This window comes from Vulpes vulpes, chromosome 7, assembly GCF_048418805.1.
Source record: "Vulpes vulpes isolate BD-2025 chromosome 7, VulVul3, whole genome shotgun sequence".
Taxonomy (NCBI): Eukaryota; Metazoa; Chordata; class Mammalia; order Carnivora; family Canidae; genus Vulpes; species Vulpes vulpes.
In genome coordinates, this window is record NC_132786.1 from 1,763,686 (window position 1) to 1,780,996 (window position 17,311).

General features: G+C 37.0%; 1 protein-coding gene across 2 annotated transcripts in view; it reads left to right on the forward strand.

The window, feature by feature from the left end:
- The window catches only part of LOC112912510 (aldo-keto reductase family 1 member D1), a 59,511-nt gene that overhangs the window by 31,601 nt on the left and 10,599 nt on the right, over positions 1-17,311 (forward strand). For both annotated transcript variants that reach the window (XM_072762785.1, XM_072762786.1), the window contains 4 exons: positions 3,030-3,107; positions 7,654-7,776; positions 13,928-14,037; positions 14,754-14,919. In XM_072762785.1, the coding sequence (XP_072618886.1) occupies positions 3,030-3,107; positions 7,654-7,776; positions 13,928-14,037; positions 14,754-14,919 (477 nt within the window). The remainder of the gene's footprint in view (positions 1-3,029; positions 3,108-7,653; positions 7,777-13,927; positions 14,038-14,753; positions 14,920-17,311) is intronic.

Consider the following 17,311-nt stretch of genomic DNA (forward strand, 5'->3'; position numbering starts at 1 on the left):
ACTCAACTGCTGAGCCACCCAGGCTGCCCTCTCCTGATTTTTTTTTTAACAAGAAACCTTTCTTGCTAAAACATTTTAGCACTTTATTATTTTTTGAATGTCAATTTAACAAGCAGACACAATTTCAGAACAACAAAATACCAGAAAATCACAAGACATTTTTAAGGATTTTTTTTTAAAGATTTTATTTTAGAGAAGAAAGCACAAGCGTTGGGGGGCAGAGGGAGAAGGAAAGAAAATTTCAAGCAGACTCCATGCTGAGCACAGAGACAGACGCAGGCCTCCGTTCCAGAATCCTATGATCATAACCTGAGCTGAAAATGAGCATGACGCTTGACTGATTCCACCACCCAGGCACCCCACAATAAAACATTTTTGAAAGATGAATGAAGTTCATCCTGCTGAGCAGGAATGAGAGTCAATATCATGAGTTTTTAGAGGGTTGGATTATTCCAGCAATGGCCTACACTAAAGAGCAAGAACAGAGGACAAAGACAATGGTTTTAGCAGGATGAATGGACTAGTAAAGTAGACACAGCAGAAGCCTAAGGGAGGCATCATGGAAATATTTAATATGGGTGCAGGCTTGATAAGGACTTAATTAAAATCTGGAGAGGTAAAAATTATTTAGCAGAGTTCAGAATTGAGGCATAAAGCCATTTCTGAACAGAGGTAAAACTAGGATATGCAAAAGGCAAGAAATATGGAGAAAGACTGGAGTGAAAATGTGGGTCATAAGTGTTGAGAGGTTAAAAAGCTTAGAAATCAGAGATAGAAAGGGCAATTAACATGAGTGATTATGGGACATCAAGGGGAGAGGAACCCTTTTCCCGCTCTCACTCATTGAGACAGGCAGAATTGAGAAGAAATTATTTTCACTAAAGAGGACAATGAAGAAAATGTTATCACCAGGGGGAAGTTTCATTCAGGTGAAATGGCAGAAGGAAAATTTTTTAAATATTTAAGAATATAATTGACTTTGTCCAAATGCTTGATTTTCAACAAAAAAAAATTATCATGGTCTACAGACTTCCATGCTATCATCCACATCTGAAAGACACTTTGTCCCATGTTATTTGATCTGTTTCAATACAGATGACTACTACCTTTTTCTTTAAACATTTTCAGCTTATGGTTCTATTGTATCACCCTCTCCAGGTGCTTTGACTGCATCTTCCCTGCCAACGTCCAAACGCCATTATGCCCAGTACTCTCTCCTCAATATTGCCTTACTGAGCCACACTTTCTCTACAGGTGATCCCATGGATTGAATACCACTTTATGTGCTGATCCCTCCCAAATTTGTCTGCAGCCAACACTTCTCTCTGAGCCTCTCTCAGACTTCTCTGTTCAATTACCTCCTCAAATACCCACTGAATGTGGAAATTGCCATTTCCAACTCAAAATATCCAAAATAAAACTCTTGATTGCTAGCCTAAACTCAGGGAATGATCACCACTAGCCAACCGAGCAGCCTAGAAATCATCTTTTATTTCTCTCTACCCTATTTCCAAGCCCATAAGAGATGGTTTCCATTTTTAGATATAGTGAAAGAGGAAAAATCTGAAAGCCAACAGTCAGTCTTAGTTGGAAAAGGATCACCAAAAACCTAGGTTTGATACTGAGATAATTTGTGAAGTAGAAAACAGATGCTAAACTCCTGGAGGTCCCGGAAAGGGAAAGAAAGAGCCACTGGGCAGATTATTCAGAACCAAGAAGGAATGTGCTAAGTTTTTCCGTATGATTAGGGAGTGTTCCATTCATTAGCTACACTTTTCTTAGCTGAAAAACTTCTTTTCACCCTTAAGGATGATCCTTGTTTTCTTATTAGAGTGAAAAATTTGCTGTTCTCAGGATGCGTGGGTGGCTCAGTGGTTGAGTTTCTGCCTTTGGCTCAGGGCATGATCCTCAGTCTGGGGATCGAGTCCAGTATCAGGCTCCCTCCAAGGAGCTGCTTCTCCCTCTGCCTATGTCTCTGCCTCTCTCTGTGTGTCTCTCATGAATAAATAAAATCTTTAAAAAGAATTTGCTGTTCTCAACTTTGGGCTTAGGGTTAAATCAAAACGCTGAGCCTAAATATCCTAATTCTCAACTTCTACTCTTTATTTATGAGTAATTTTGTTATTAAGTGTTAGAGTGGCTGGTAATGAGGGTGGCAAAGAATTGCACAAAGAGTGGAGCAATAAAGAGGAGAGTTTATTCACTCTCCAAGGGAGGAGAGGAACCAGACATCTAGAAAAGTGTTGGCCCCAAGTTTATGTCAAGCTGGGCCTTTAAAGGAGTTTTGAAGGATGTGAGAGGATTGTAGCTGTACCCATGGGGGAATTGGTGTGTAGAGAGGGGATCAACTCTTAGCCAGGTAGAGCAAGAAATGGCAGGTATACTGGCTCTGTCCAGGAGTTGTCTGAGACGTGGATCGTGGTCAGGCTAGAGAAGAATATATTTTGTGGTTGAAGTTTATTTCTCAAGAATGTAGGGCACCATGCCCTAGAAAAACAGAGTTAGGAAAAAAAAAAAAAAAAAACAGAGTTAGGGCCAAATGCAGACACCTGTTAGTTTTGTCTGTGTCATTGGGGTGAGGTGGGAGGGGGTAGTTGAACAGATTCCTTTCATTATGAGAGAACTTCATGGTTTAAGAACAATAATAAGGGGGCAGCCCAGGTGGCTCAGTGGTTTAGCGCCACCTTCAGCCCAGGGTGTGATCCTGGAGACCCGGGAAAGAGTCCCACGCTTGGCTCCCTGCATGGAGCCTGCTTCTCCCTCTGCCTGTGTTCCTGCCTCTCTCTCTCTCTCATGAATAAATAAATAAAATCTTTAAAAAAAAATAAAGAACAATAATAATCTGGCAATAAATAAAGGAAAATGAATGCCAGAGTGAGATGAGACTAATATGTCATATTTATTATACATAAATAATTAAAATTGAATTGCTTTCCCAGGCCCAGGGTATATGGTATAATGACAACTCAAATGCCATAATTTTAATTCCCAGATATAAATGAAATAAGTTATACTCATTCTTTTTATAGCCTGGAGATGAAATCTACCCTAAAGATGAGAATGGCAAATGGTTATATCACAAGTCAAATCTGTGTGCCACTTGGGAGGTAAGTTCAAATGGGCCTCTTTTCTTGAAGACTACATTTTTAAACTGATCTGATTATTTCTGTTCAATTTATAGAGAGATGCAGCCTTTACTCCTAATGTATAGTAATAATTGGAACAGGTATTTCTAATCATAAGCAAAGATGTGTAAAATCCCCATTTCTGCACACTGAAAAACTCTTGATTTTGTTTTGATGGAAAAGAAGAATGCCAAAGAAGAGAGAAGTGTAGAAGGAAAAAGAAAGTAAAGTTCTAATGTAACCATAAATAAGACTATATCAATGAGATAAAATCACAAATTTTTGAAATTTCTCAAATTGAATTTATGAAAATCAATAATATGATGTTTAAAAGAAACAAACGTAAAGTGATACATGAAAAACTGAGAAATAATTCTGGTTCCAGTTCTGAACAAGTTGATGGCTCCTTCCCCAAAATCATAAGAGTAGGAAAACTGGGGAAAGTAATTAAGGAAACCTATATGGATACATGTTGGGGGTGAGGGGTGCAGATCTTTCAACTGGTTTGTTTATGAGGTAATATGGCAGCTTTTACCTAGAGTAGAAGGCAGCCCAACAAGCTGCAAGAGGATAACATAGGAAAGGACCTTAGAGTTCTTTTTGCTCTTCCTTCTCTCCTGCTGTAGCCTTGGAACAAATATTATCTGCTCCACACCTATAGAAACTTAAGACTCATGTTCAGATGTCTTCAGGAATCAATAAGAATAGCACTGAAATCCCGCACTTGTGAGAGGCTGAGAAAAACATAAGTTACTATCTGACCTCTGGCCATCATTTCCCTCCTTCTCCCATTCAAAACTCCAAAGGCTGGGAAATTACACTCTAACAAGTACCTTTTTCTTTCTTTTTTTTTTTTTTTTTAAGATTTTATTTATTTATTTGAGAGAGACAGAGAGAGCAAGGAGAGCACACCAGCACAAACGGCGGGGGGGGAGGGAGAAGCAGGCTCCCCAGTGAGCTGGGAGCCCAACATGGGGCTTGATCCCAGGACCCTGGGATCATGACCCGAGCCAAAGGCAGAAGTTCAACTGACTGTGCCACCCAGGCGCCCCTAACATGTACCTCTTTCTAATGGACTTCCCCTCCACCCTCCGTAGGTAATAGATGATTATCTGAATTGCAGAGTTATTTTGAGGGGTGAGAAGCCATTGATTGGGTTTTCTGATGCCTGGGGATCTCCACCCAAGAGACCGTACACTCATTCCTGACCTCATTGTAGACGGCTAGGTTTGGAGTCACGTGTTCCCTTCCAAAGGACTGCCTGATACCATAGCCAGTATCCTCAGGAAAAAAATGTGTTAAAACTCCCAATTACAAGGCATTTATTTTATAAAGAAACCACACATCTCAATTAGAGATCCAAACATAAACAGATGACCAAGAACTTTTAGCTTTTTTAGCCAATTAATATAACAAAGGAGATAAGAAAAGATGCTAGCAATATGAAACAAGAACAAGAATATACTTTTTTTAAAAAAAGTGAAAATAATACTTAGTAAAGTGTAAAACAATGCAATAAATGGGATTAAAAATAGAATGGATATAAACAAAGAAAAAATTATGAGATTGAAAGATCAGAATGAGGAAACTATCCTCCCCCCAAACGTGAAGAAGGAAAGGACAAGAAAATGTTTTAAGTATGAAAGAAAGGCTAAGAGTTGTAAAGGATAAAATTAGAATTTCTAGCATCCATACAATAGGAGTCTCAGGAAAAAAGAAAGAAAAAAAGAAAAGGAGGTAATATTTGAAGGAAAAAAAACGATAAGGTGTGGATCACCAAAGAGAAAAGGGAAGAAAAACCTTACCTAAGTACATTACAGTGAAATTTCAGAATATCAAATATACAGAGAAAATGATAAAACTTCCCAAGTATAGCAAACAAGCCAATAAAGAAAAAAAATGGAAGAAACAATAATAAATCAAGAAGACAGGAAAAGAAGGGGAAAAATGAATAGATGGTAAAAATAGAAAGCAAAGAGCAAGATGAGAGATTTAAACTCACTTATAAAAAAATAAATAAAATAAACTCACTTATATTAATAATCACAGTATATGTAAATGGTCTAAACAACTCAGTTAAAAGGCAGAGGTTATCAGAATAGATAGAAAGCAAAACCCCACTGTATATATTATTTATAAGAAACCCGTTTTATCTTTTATAAAAATTTATTTTTTATTGGTGTTCAATTTACCAACATACAGAATAACACCCTGTGCTCATCCCATCAAGTGCCCCCCTCAGTACCCGTCACCCATTCACCCCCACCCCCCCCACCCTCCTCCCCTTCCACCACCCTTAGTTCCTTTCCCAGAGTTAGGAGTCTTTATGTTCTGTCTCCCTTTCTGATATTTCCCACACATTTCTTCTCCCTTCCCTTATATTCCCTTTCACTATCATTTATATTCCCCAAATGAATGAGACCATATAATGTTTGTCCTTCTCTGATTGACTTACTTCACTCAGCATAATACCCTCCAGTTCCATCCACGTTGAAGCAAATGGTGGGTATTTGTCGAAGAAACCTGTTTTAAATAAAAAGACACAAATAGGTTAGAAGTAAAAGATTAAGAAAAAAAGTAAAAGGATAGAAAAAGATATACTAGGCTTTTTATTTCCTTCAAAAGAAAGTTGGAGTAGCTATTTTAATGTTAGCAAAGGTTTCAGAACAAAAAGTATTACCAACGATAAAGAAGTGTGTTTATCCTAATAACAGAACCTCGTAACAGAACTCCAAAATACATGAATCTTAAATGAAGAGAACTGAAGAGGAAAATAATCTACAATTATAGTCAAAGATTTCAAAACCTCTATCTCAATAATTGAGATAATAAGTAGACATAAAATCTATAAAAGAGATTTAAACATTATCAACCGGGGATCCCTGGGTGGTTCAGCGGTTTGACGCCGGCCTTTGGCCCAGGGCGTGATCCTGGAGTCCCAGAATCGAGTCCCACGTTGGGCTCCCTGCATGGAGCCTGCTTCTCCCTCTGCCTGTGTCTCTGCCTCTCTCTATCATGAATAAATAAATAAATAAATCTTTAAAAAAATTAAAAATAAACATTATCGACTAGCTTAACCTAATTGACATTTATTGAATATTTCACCAAAATATGGCAAAATGCTATTTTTCAAGTACACATAGAACATTTAACAAAATAGTCCACTGAGACATGAAACAAATCTCAACACATTTAATTATATTCTTTATGCAAAGTCATGAACAACAATATATCTGAAAAACCATCGGATATTTGGAAACTGAAAACATACATGTAAATAACCCATAGGACAAGAAATAAGATCTGTATTTATACATAATGTATATGTTAGCAACACATAATTGGAAATTAAATCTTTTAAAATGATATTAAGTTTTAGAGATAAATCCAACAAAATCAGTGCAAGAGTTAAACAGTAAAAACTAAAATATATTACTAAGAGCAATTTATTTTTAAGTAATCTACTATGCCCAATGTGGGCTTGAACTCACAACCTCAAGATGAAGAGTTACATGCTCTACCAATTCAGCCAGCCATGTACCACTATTGAGAGCAATTTTTAAAACTCTAAGGTGAGAGATACATCATGTTCTTTGATAGAAAGACCGAATATATTAAGATGTTAATTTTCCACAAACTGATAGATTCAATGCAATCCCAGTCAAAATACCAAAAGAAATTGAAAAGCTGATTCTAAAATTTATAGGGGGGATGCCTGGGTGGCTTAACTGTTGAGCTTCTGCCTTTGGCTGAGGTTGTGATCTCAGAAACCCAGGATCAAGTCCCACATCAGGTTCCCTGCATGGATCCTGCTTCTCCCTCTGCCTCTTTCTCTCTCTCTTTCTCTCTCTCTCTCTCTCTCTCTCTCTGTCTCTCATGAATAAATAAATAAATCTTTAAAAAAATTTATAGGGAAGTGCAAATAGCATAATGATAAAAGAGTCAATTTACCAAGAAAATATACCAATTTTAAACACATGCATACCATATAAAATATCTTCAAATATATATAAAGCAAAAGTCAATAAACTATAAGAAGACACTGATAAATTCTTCTAATATAGTGGGAAATTTCTAACATATTCCTTTAAATTATTGAGAAGCCAGGAAAAGCTAGACCCAGCTTTGTATATAATGTGTGTGTGTGTGTATGAGACACAGAGCAAGAGGAGAGAGAAATTTGTATCTAATAAAAGGAGAATATACCTTTTCACACACACCAGACATTTATAAAAATGGATCAGATGCCATGCTATAAAGCAAACCTCAACAGATTTCAAGAAATAAGATCATTTTTAATGTACTGGTATATATTGTGAAAATGCAAGGGGAAGATATGCTGTACAATGTTTCCCAAACTAATTCAAATACAGAATTCCTGCCTATCTCTCCCACTTTTTTAAAATCTTCACAGAATGTCTGTTAACATACCCAGGGACTTTCCTTTTAAAGAATTCATTGTCACCCCCGTAAACATTCTCATTTGTTTTGAGGCTTTTGTCTTAACCCTTTGGCCTTTACTCAACAGGCTTTGGAAGCTTGCAAAGATGCTGGCTTGGTGAAATCCCTTGGAGTTTCCAATTTTAACCGCAGGCAGCTGGAGCTCATCTTGAACAAACCAGGACTCAAACATAAGCCAGTCAGCAACCAGGTACAGTTTGACAGGAGGTGGGAGGGGAGAGGGGAATGTGAGGAGTAGAGGGAGATTCCAATATTTACTTAACAGGAGAATGCTGGAGTAGGAGTCTTGTGGTCATTACACATATCTCATCATAGGACCATGAGAGCAAGTCTTTTGACTTCTCTCAATTTATGTCTCTTACAAAAAGATTTGCAAGTTCAAATCCAGGCAAAAATAATCCAAAGAATTTTTTTGAAGAAAAATCATGAGGAGGAACTAGATCTGCCAGACATTAGGATATACAGAGTTTAAATTAATAGAAAATAAGAAATATCTTAGAAACAGGCCCAAGTATGATAAAAACTTAATATAGAGACAATAACACAAACGAGTGGAAAAGAGGTGATTTTTCAGTAAATAGTGTGGAGGAAATGGTTAGTTATGTAGAAGCCAATACAGATCTTTGCCTCATGTCCTACTCCTAGTATCTCTTTGATCAGAAGTTAAAGGAGAAAGAGGAAATCATTTGTGAGTGCTACAAAACAATTTTAGTTTTATAGATCTATAGATAGAAAATGAAGCCATGGGAAAATTATAAAAGAAATTGACATATTTATAGTATAAAAACATCAAACTCTAAAAATATTAGAAACAGGGGCACCCGAGTGGCTCAGTTAGATAAGCATCTGCCTTGGGCTCAGATCATGATCCCAGGATCCTGAGATAGAGCCCAGATGGGGTAGGGGGTGGGGGACTAGGCTCTGCTCAGCAGGGGGTCTGCTTCTACCTCCCCCCTGCTCTTGCTTGCTCCCTCTCAAATAAATAAATAAATAAATAAATAAATAAATAAATAAATAAATAAGAAACAAAAAGCAAGTAAAATGGAAAATTATATTTTTGAATACAATAGAAAAGGGGATCATATCCTTATGAATTAAGAGCCTAATAAAAATTAATGAAAAAAAATCAAAGATAAAACACTAAAGCTCAACAGAAAAGTGAGTAAAAGACTATGAACAGAAATTCAAGACAAATTGCAAGACTAGTAAACATATGAAAAATGTTCAACTGCACTGATAATTACAGAAATTTAAAGTATTATTTTATATTGCGTCAAAACAGCTAGGCTTTTGTTTTGTTTTTTAACATAACGTTCCATATAAGCAAGTGATGAATTGCTAGCGAGAGCAAATTTGTTCAGCCTTACTGGGAAGTAATTTGGCAATAAGTGTCAAGAACCTTAAAAATTGTTCACAGTCTTATATTCCTAAGAATTTATCCTTGTGGTAATGCGTGGGTAGCTCAGCGTTTGAGCCTCTGCATTAGGCTCAGGACGTGATCCCTGGTGGGGAGGGTGGGGATCCCTGTGGGGGGTCTGCTTCTCTGTCTTCCTGTGTCTCTGCCTCTCTCTGTGTGTCTCTCATGAATAAATAAATAAATAAACAAATCTTTTAAAAAAGAAAAGAATTTATCCTTGTGAAAAAAATCTGAAAGCTTTCAAGTGTGTTTGTCACAGCACTGTTTATAAAGGCCAAGAGGGAAAAAAAAGGAAACACAAATATGAAAAATTGGGGGGATATTTAAATAAATTATAACTCTCATATAATATAAAATCTTAATAAAAGAAGTTCTTGAATCATTTTTGAGCAAAAGAGCAGTGGCCATAATATTAAAGGGAAAAACCAGGATACAAAATGTAATAGAGTATTGATGTGAATACATTATTTAAAAACATGCATAGGGGACAGCCCCGGTGGTGCAGCGGTTTAGCGCTGCCTGCAGCCCCGGGCGTGATCCTGGAGACCCAGGATCGAGTCCCACGTCGGGAGCCCTGCATGGAGCCTGCTTCTCCTTCTGCCTGTGTTTCTGTCTCTCTCTCTCTCTCTCTGAATAAATAAATAAATCTTAAAAAAATAAAAATAAATAAAGATAAAATAAAAACATCCATAGGAAAAATATTGGAAAGAAATATATCAAAATACTAACTGTGGTTAACTCTGCCTGTGAATTTTACAAGTGAATTCTGTTTTCTTCTTTATGCTTTTCTATATTTTCCAAATTTTCTGTAAGGAGCATATGTTATTTCTATAATCACAACAAAATATTGTTAAATGGGGATAATGATACTCTCTTCACTCTACTTCATAAAACACTAAGAGGCTACATTTAAAAATGCCCTTAGGGTAAAGATTCATGTACTGGAGTTATGGTTGACTTGTTTGCTTGATTCATCATATTTAGTAACTCAAAACAGTCTTGTTTGAGTTCATAACAGAAAGAATGAATTATTACCTATCATGACAGCCCACAGCTAAAATAGAAGTGTTGCTATATTTAGAAGGATCACTTCCTAATTGACACCTAAGCCAACACTATACCATATGCTCTAAGGAGCAGAGAGCAACAACGCTTGACTTCCTAATTGATCTCAATCTCTCTCTTTATTCCTACCCTAACTCGCACCAGCTCATCTCCCTCCTGCACCCCCAAGGACAATATTTTGTTATAAAAGGCTAAAATGACACACTTTTTCTTACAAATGTACAAAGAAAGATGATGCTTTTTGACCTCAGAAGGAAAAATGGAGTAAGAATTTGACAGTGTGTCTTCTCATGCCAAGGAAGAAATACCCTGATATGTTGGCACAAGAATCATGAACAGCTTCACAAATGTACCCTGCAAAGGAAACAAGACATGTGGGAAGATCATATCCCAGGCTTGTTCGTTTGCTTCATGATATGGACAGCAGAGTATATCAATACTCTTGAGATGGTACAGATCAAAGTGCAGGTGTAGTGGCCACCTGCCATTACCCTATGCCTGGGGTATGACCACCTACACTCCAGAAACACACATTTAGTTCAAACAGCTTTCAGCCCAGAAACATGATGACATATTGTGGGCATAATACAGGGTGGTCACAACTTATATATAAGGGATACATACCTGAAGACCTTGTGTAATTCATAATTCACATATTTAAAAACTAATTTTCCCATTAGAATAAATCAAAAGCATAATTTGCAAAATGTTTATATTTCTTTTTTTTTTAATTTTTTATTTATTTATGATAGTCACAGAGAGAGAGAGAGAGAGAGAGAGAGGCAGAGACACAGGCAGAGGGAGAAGCAGGCTCCATGCACCGGGAGCCCAACGTGGGATTTGATCCCGGGTCTCCAGGATTGCGCCCTGGGCCAAAGGCAGGAGCCAAACCGCTGCGCCACCCAGGGATCCCAATGTTTATATTTCTTCAAAGACTTTATATTTTATGAACAAGGGCACATAGAATATTATCTCACTCTGTACTCATTCTCAGAGCCTGAGCATTCCTTAGGACTACCTCTGCTGCCTGTCTACACAAAGGTGTCTCCAGGCTCCATCCCTCACTTAATCTCTCTGAAAGCCTTCCTAGGGGTCATTTGTCATGCAGTGTTTTCCCAGCCTAATTCAACGGAGACTGTGGCTCTACCTCAGGCCATTTAATCTCAAATACCTAACTCCAGTAACAAATAAAGGGAGAGAGGTGGGGAGAAAGGCAAGATCTCCAAAATCTTCAGTTTTTCCTAACCCTATTCACTATGCCTAAATCACAGGTGTCCTGACTTCGGAATCTATATATATATTTTTTAGTAACTTAAATGAAAATTCGACACACTTCTTCTAAGAAAGACACAGAATGAGGTTACTGTCTTCCTTCACAGAGTCTGTCTAAGAGAGAAGGGTAGGAGGAACAGGTCATAACCATCATTCATTATCAGCAGTTCCAATTTTCAGAAAGTAAGCTATAAAGGGGAAAATAGTAATGCAAATTAATAGTCCACTTTCTGGCACCACCATCTTTAAGAAAGTCAAGTAAAAAAAAAAAAAAAGTCAAGTCAAAGAACTCATCTGTCGTAAGAGCCAGCTTAACTTCACCTTGTGAGATTCTTGATATCTGAAGTTCTGCACTATCAAAGAGTGTTGTAAAAGCCCCAGACATGTCAACACACTGACAAGTGACCTCAATTTTACAGAATAAACATGAAAAAGTAAAGACTGAATCTCCACTAGCCCATCGACAAAGGGCTATAACCAGCCCCTAAGAAAGACGGAAGCAAGTGTGCTTAGATATGCTTCACCTTGGAAATGAGCTAGTTCAGGGCAATGATGACATCAAGTGACAACAGAAACTATCACTACCCTCTACCTGAAACTGAGCATCCAGTGCCAGCATACCAAACAAGGATCATCCACTGGCCTGAAATGACCCACCAAGCTGCAGCCCTGAGGAAGCCCCTTCCTAAGATGCTGACTTGGTCCTCTCTGTATTGTTACTGTTTCCATTCAACAGTCATTGAGCACCTGCCTTATGCCAGGCACTTTGCTATGCTTTAGGCATGCATAAGAGACCAACGACAGATACAGCCCTTCCTCTTAGGGCACTAGCCGCCTAGTGGGGAGCAGATATGAATCAATCACAAAAGTTATTGGTAATTAGAAACTTAGATAAATCCTCTGAAAAAAAGGAATATGGTTCTCTGTGAGTTCGTATGCACTTGGATCTTATTAACTTATCTACTCCCACCCCCAGAATTTCCCTCACTGGGTGTCTCTTTAGTGATATGCCCTAGGATTTTTACCTAACAACTCTCTATGCAAAGATTTATATTATATTGTTATGCTGTTATTTGAGTTTATATGTTAACTCAAAAGTTCCCATTGAGCGGATGTTTCTAGTATGTTGCCCAATGCAACTCTCTCTAATCTCCCAGATTGCAGTTCACAGATTTTTCAGTCATAGATTCGATATGCACTTATCTATTTGTTCTATTTCTAATTGTGATAGCCTTATCATGCACACATGTTGGCATAAGCCATATGAAGTCCTTTTTCAAAGAGTAGGTTATAAAATGTTCAATGTGTTTATGAACACACACATGCACATATACATATGGATGTATACCTACATACTTCTACATATTTACTAAGGCCAGAGACATGCAACAGCACACCAGTCTGATTAGAAAGGAGTCTTTAAATTTTGTATTTGGAATGAGCAGGTGGGCATTAAATTAAGGAATTCATACTTAATTTCTAAGCAGTGGAGTGATGTGATAAAAACACATGTCTTGGAGAGACTGGTCTACCAATAATAGACAAGATTGGAAATGAAAAAGTAGAGAGCGATGTTGGAAGTCAGAGAGATAAAGGAAGGAAACACTAAAGAGTGTGATTCCTGCCTTTTTTTAGTTTGTGTTACTTTCTAGAATTATTTAAGAAATGTTCCAAGGGGTGGAAAGCCCACAAGTGTCTCTTAGGATAAAGGAACAAGATTATGTCAGAAAAAAAAAAAAGTGTATCAAATTAGAGAACAGAAAGAAGAAAGACGACCCACTACAAAGAGGCCCAGTTTACCTTTGCCACTTCATCAGTAGCATCTCCTTGTGCCTTCTAGAAATAAAACTCACCAAATACTATTCCAGACAATCAAGATAAGTATATACTTCAATTATTTTAATTCAGCATTGGTTGATTTTAAACCAAAAAGGAAAGAAAAGCATAGGTCAAATGTTACCATAGTGGTTAAGAAGACATGTTGAGAAGAACTTTATGACACAAGCACTTTTTAATGCAGGAATCTTGCCAGTAAGATACTGAAGATGAATGCAGGCCTGCACTGGAGAGTGTAAAGAACTCTTGGCCAAGACGACAAAATTCATCTTTAAATTTCATTTTATACATGTTCTACCCCTTGTGAAAATATTCTTAGATGCCTGATAGCTACAGAGAGAGGGCTTTTGCAACATGTCACTTCTACTTACCAGGCTGTAATCTGAACCTTGAGATGGCTTTTTTGTTACAGAAAATTGTATTTGAAAAAAAAAATGTATTTGCTAGAATGGTGACTAGATAGTTAGGTCTGTTCCTTCAAAGTTTTAAACTATGCTAACTTGACAAAACTGAATTTGCTCCCCACTGATTTTAGGATTATTCTACAGATGGTGACCTCACTAACCATGTTTTAATTAATCTCACCAATAAACAATGCCAACTTCCTTGTTAGGAATAATATTTAGCATTTGCCTCATTATCCATAATACTTTTAAATGGGTTTTATTGAAGAAATTTTTAAAAACTGTGTAAAACTGCATTCACTCCAAGGCTTTAATTCTGTGCTCTGCTCTCTAATGCAACCATGTAGGTTGAGTGCCATCCATATTTCACCCAGCCAAAACTCTTGAAATTTTGCCAACAGCATGACATTGTCATTATTGCATACAGCCCTTTGGGGACTTCTAGGAATCCAACCTGGTAAGCGATGCTGTATATCTCTTCAGCAGTGTTTCCTTTGGTGTAGAGTATGAAACTGATGTGAATTACTTGGTTGGCAAGATTATATGGGTCTGTGATTTTAAGAAAGTAACAAAGTCTTTGAGTCATTCGCTATATACACAAATTGGAGCTAATAAAACCTTCCTCACAAAGGTGGTATAAGAATTTATTACACTGTATGTATGAAATTACCTAACAATGCCTGAAACATGGGATATACCCCCACAAATGTTTAGGTATTATCTGACAGTCTCCATGACCATATCCTGAAATTTTAGAATTTTTTGATTTCTGTATTCCAGTATAGCACTTCTGCTGTGATGTGTTCCATAGGCTTAAGTAGAAATTTTTCTACGTGAAGATGACTCTAATAGTTGTGCCTCTATTTCTTCCACTTTGGTCTTCCTGCTTTCCCCATATGCCTACTTCCAACCCAGTTCTCTCTGTAAGACCCATCAAAGAAATACCATTTACCCTCCGAAAGAGGCAGCTCTATAAATTTGCCTCTCTTGATCTTTTCATGTTAAAAGCAACTCTTCACTGAGTGCTCTGCTCTCTGAGAAATTGGTTACAGGTGACCTGAAGTGGTAGGTGGCCAGGGGGATAGGGAGCCAGAGGAGGGAGGTGATTGACTAACCATCTGTTCTCATTGCTTGAGCTAAATATGATGCAGGTTTTGATTTTTTTTTTTTAAGGGTGAACATATCTTCCCCACCTTTGCTAAAGGATGAATTTCTTAACGCACTGGGAAAAAAGTACAAGAAGACAGCAGCTCAAATCGTTTTGCGTTTCAACATCCAGAGAGGAGTGGTTGTTATTCCTAAAAGCTTTAACCCTGAAAGGATCAAGGAAAACTTTCAAGTAAGAGAACTGCTTCTGGAAATGTAGAAAGTAGAGTTGTTTTGTTTTGTTTGTTTATTTTTTGGAGAATTTTCTGTTCAGATTAATAAGAAACTTGTAATGCCTTCATATTTTATTGTATACCTGCTCTCCAACCCACATTCTTTATATCTGAATTTAACCTTAGGTGAATTTGAGACAGTTCCCAGCACTTCGGGGATTGCTTTACTGCTTGTACTTTACCTAGCTCCCTTATTTTCTTCCGTTTCCTTAACCTATTGACTCTTGGCACTACCTACTCACTTCACCAGCACAGCAGAAATAGAAGGTATAAAATTTGAAATTCGTAATAGGAAACTTTCTATCTTCTTTTTTTATTTGCTGGGGACAAATTTGGACATTACTGAAGAGGATCATTAGACTTCATGAATGCTAATTGCCTTTATCTCCTCTATAAATAATTTGGAATCAGCCTCATAACTTACAGGTGAGAAGAGGCCGCTAGACAAAGGCATGATTAGTTTACTACTACTCAAGACTAAACTGCTAGGTAAATACAGCCATAGAAAAATATCATGCAAAATTAATTAATGACTGATCAGTTAATAATCTCAAAAGCTAAGTTGTTTTTGTTTCAATAAGTAGTTTATAAATTTAATAATCTCAGTAGTTTAATAAGTTTTTACTAAATAAAATAAGTAGTTTAATAAGTTTAATAATCTCAAAAAGTAAGTTGATAAAAATAAGACCAGATTTATCCACACAGTTAGGAAAATAATCAGAATGTTGAATATGTAGGAAAACAGGCACCTTCATATACTCCTGTTAGAAACATTAACTTATATAAGATTTGAAGGAGCAGGATGTCACCTTTCCAACCCACATATCTATTTGACCCAAACAATCTTGGTCCTATATTTAACCACACATATATGGATGTTTACTACAGCATGATTTATCACTTTAAAAAACTGAAAACAATCTTCAGTAGAACCTTATAAAACAAATTATAATTATACAATGAAATATTATATACCCTTTTTTTTAAATAATAGAGTGAAAACATAAGTACTGTCATGGGAAGATATTCATGATATTAGACAATTTATCTTCAGAGCTTTTTTGCTACTGTATGACAGAAAGCAACTCAAACTTACCAAAGAGAGAGACATGATTTATTGGGTCACATAACTGGAAAGTCCATGGATAAATTGGGCATGACCAGGCACAGGTATTCAAATGATTTATAAAAGGACTGAGCTCTTTTCCTCCCTCCACACTCTCCACGCCTCTCCCAACCTTCTCTGTATCTACATGATGGCACCAACAGTCCCTGACAGCTCCAGGCTAATCTATGACTCATACTCAGTGAAGATGATCACAGATAAAGGCTTCTGTGAGGATCTCTATCAACCCCTGATTGTCCTTTTCTGGGTCATGGACCACTCCCATATTAATGACTATATCCAGTGAATAAGATACTTTGATTGGCCCCCTGGGCTACACCTCTATTCCTGTGCTGGAAATGAATTCATGACAAATAGCCCTACTAGGTGGTGGAGAAGAAATTCATAAAAGGAAAAAGGGGATACTGTTATTAGCAAAAAGAGGAAAGAATGATAAACAGTTATGCCACTACTGACAGTATTTTAACACTTAACAAAATCCTTCTTGCTAAAGGTAGTTGACACTGTTTTCAGTCATCTTAAAAAAATAAGCTATCTAGATGGCTAATGTGTTAGTTCATCAAAAATTAAAACAAACAAGTTTAATGTACCTGCAACAAATGTTTTCATGGACTCAAAATTTTACTGTTCAGAAACTGAGAGTGGTGGGATGCCTGGGTGGCTCAGTGGTTGAGCATCTGCTTTTGGCGCAGGGCATGATCCTGGAGTACCGGGATCGAGTCCCACATCAGGCTCCCTGCATGGAGTCTGCTTCTCCCTCTGCCTGTGTCTCTGCCTCTCTCTTTCTCTGTGTCTCTCATGAATAAATAAATAAAATAATCAATCAATCAATCAATAAAATGAGAGTGGTTACTAGTGGTCTGTGCAATGGAAGTCTAAAGCCTTTGCACTTTATGTCATTTAGTGAATCACAATTTTGTACTAGAGATACTATCATTCTCCTTAAAAATTTTTTGCAACTATTTGTTCTATTCCATATATTTCCATAGCCCTGATAATATGGAAATTGAGTCCAGAGGTTCACATACCACAAAAAACTATGAAGGAGATACCAATCTACAAGGAAAATGACAGTGGAAATGACAGCCAATGCCACTCTATAGGGTTTATACTTGTCCTGTAACCACAGATTTTGATGGTTATTAAAACCCAAAATTGACAAAATAGAAATTTATTCTCTTTTAGAACTGAGGTAAACCTTTAAAAATATTTTAAAATAATGAGAA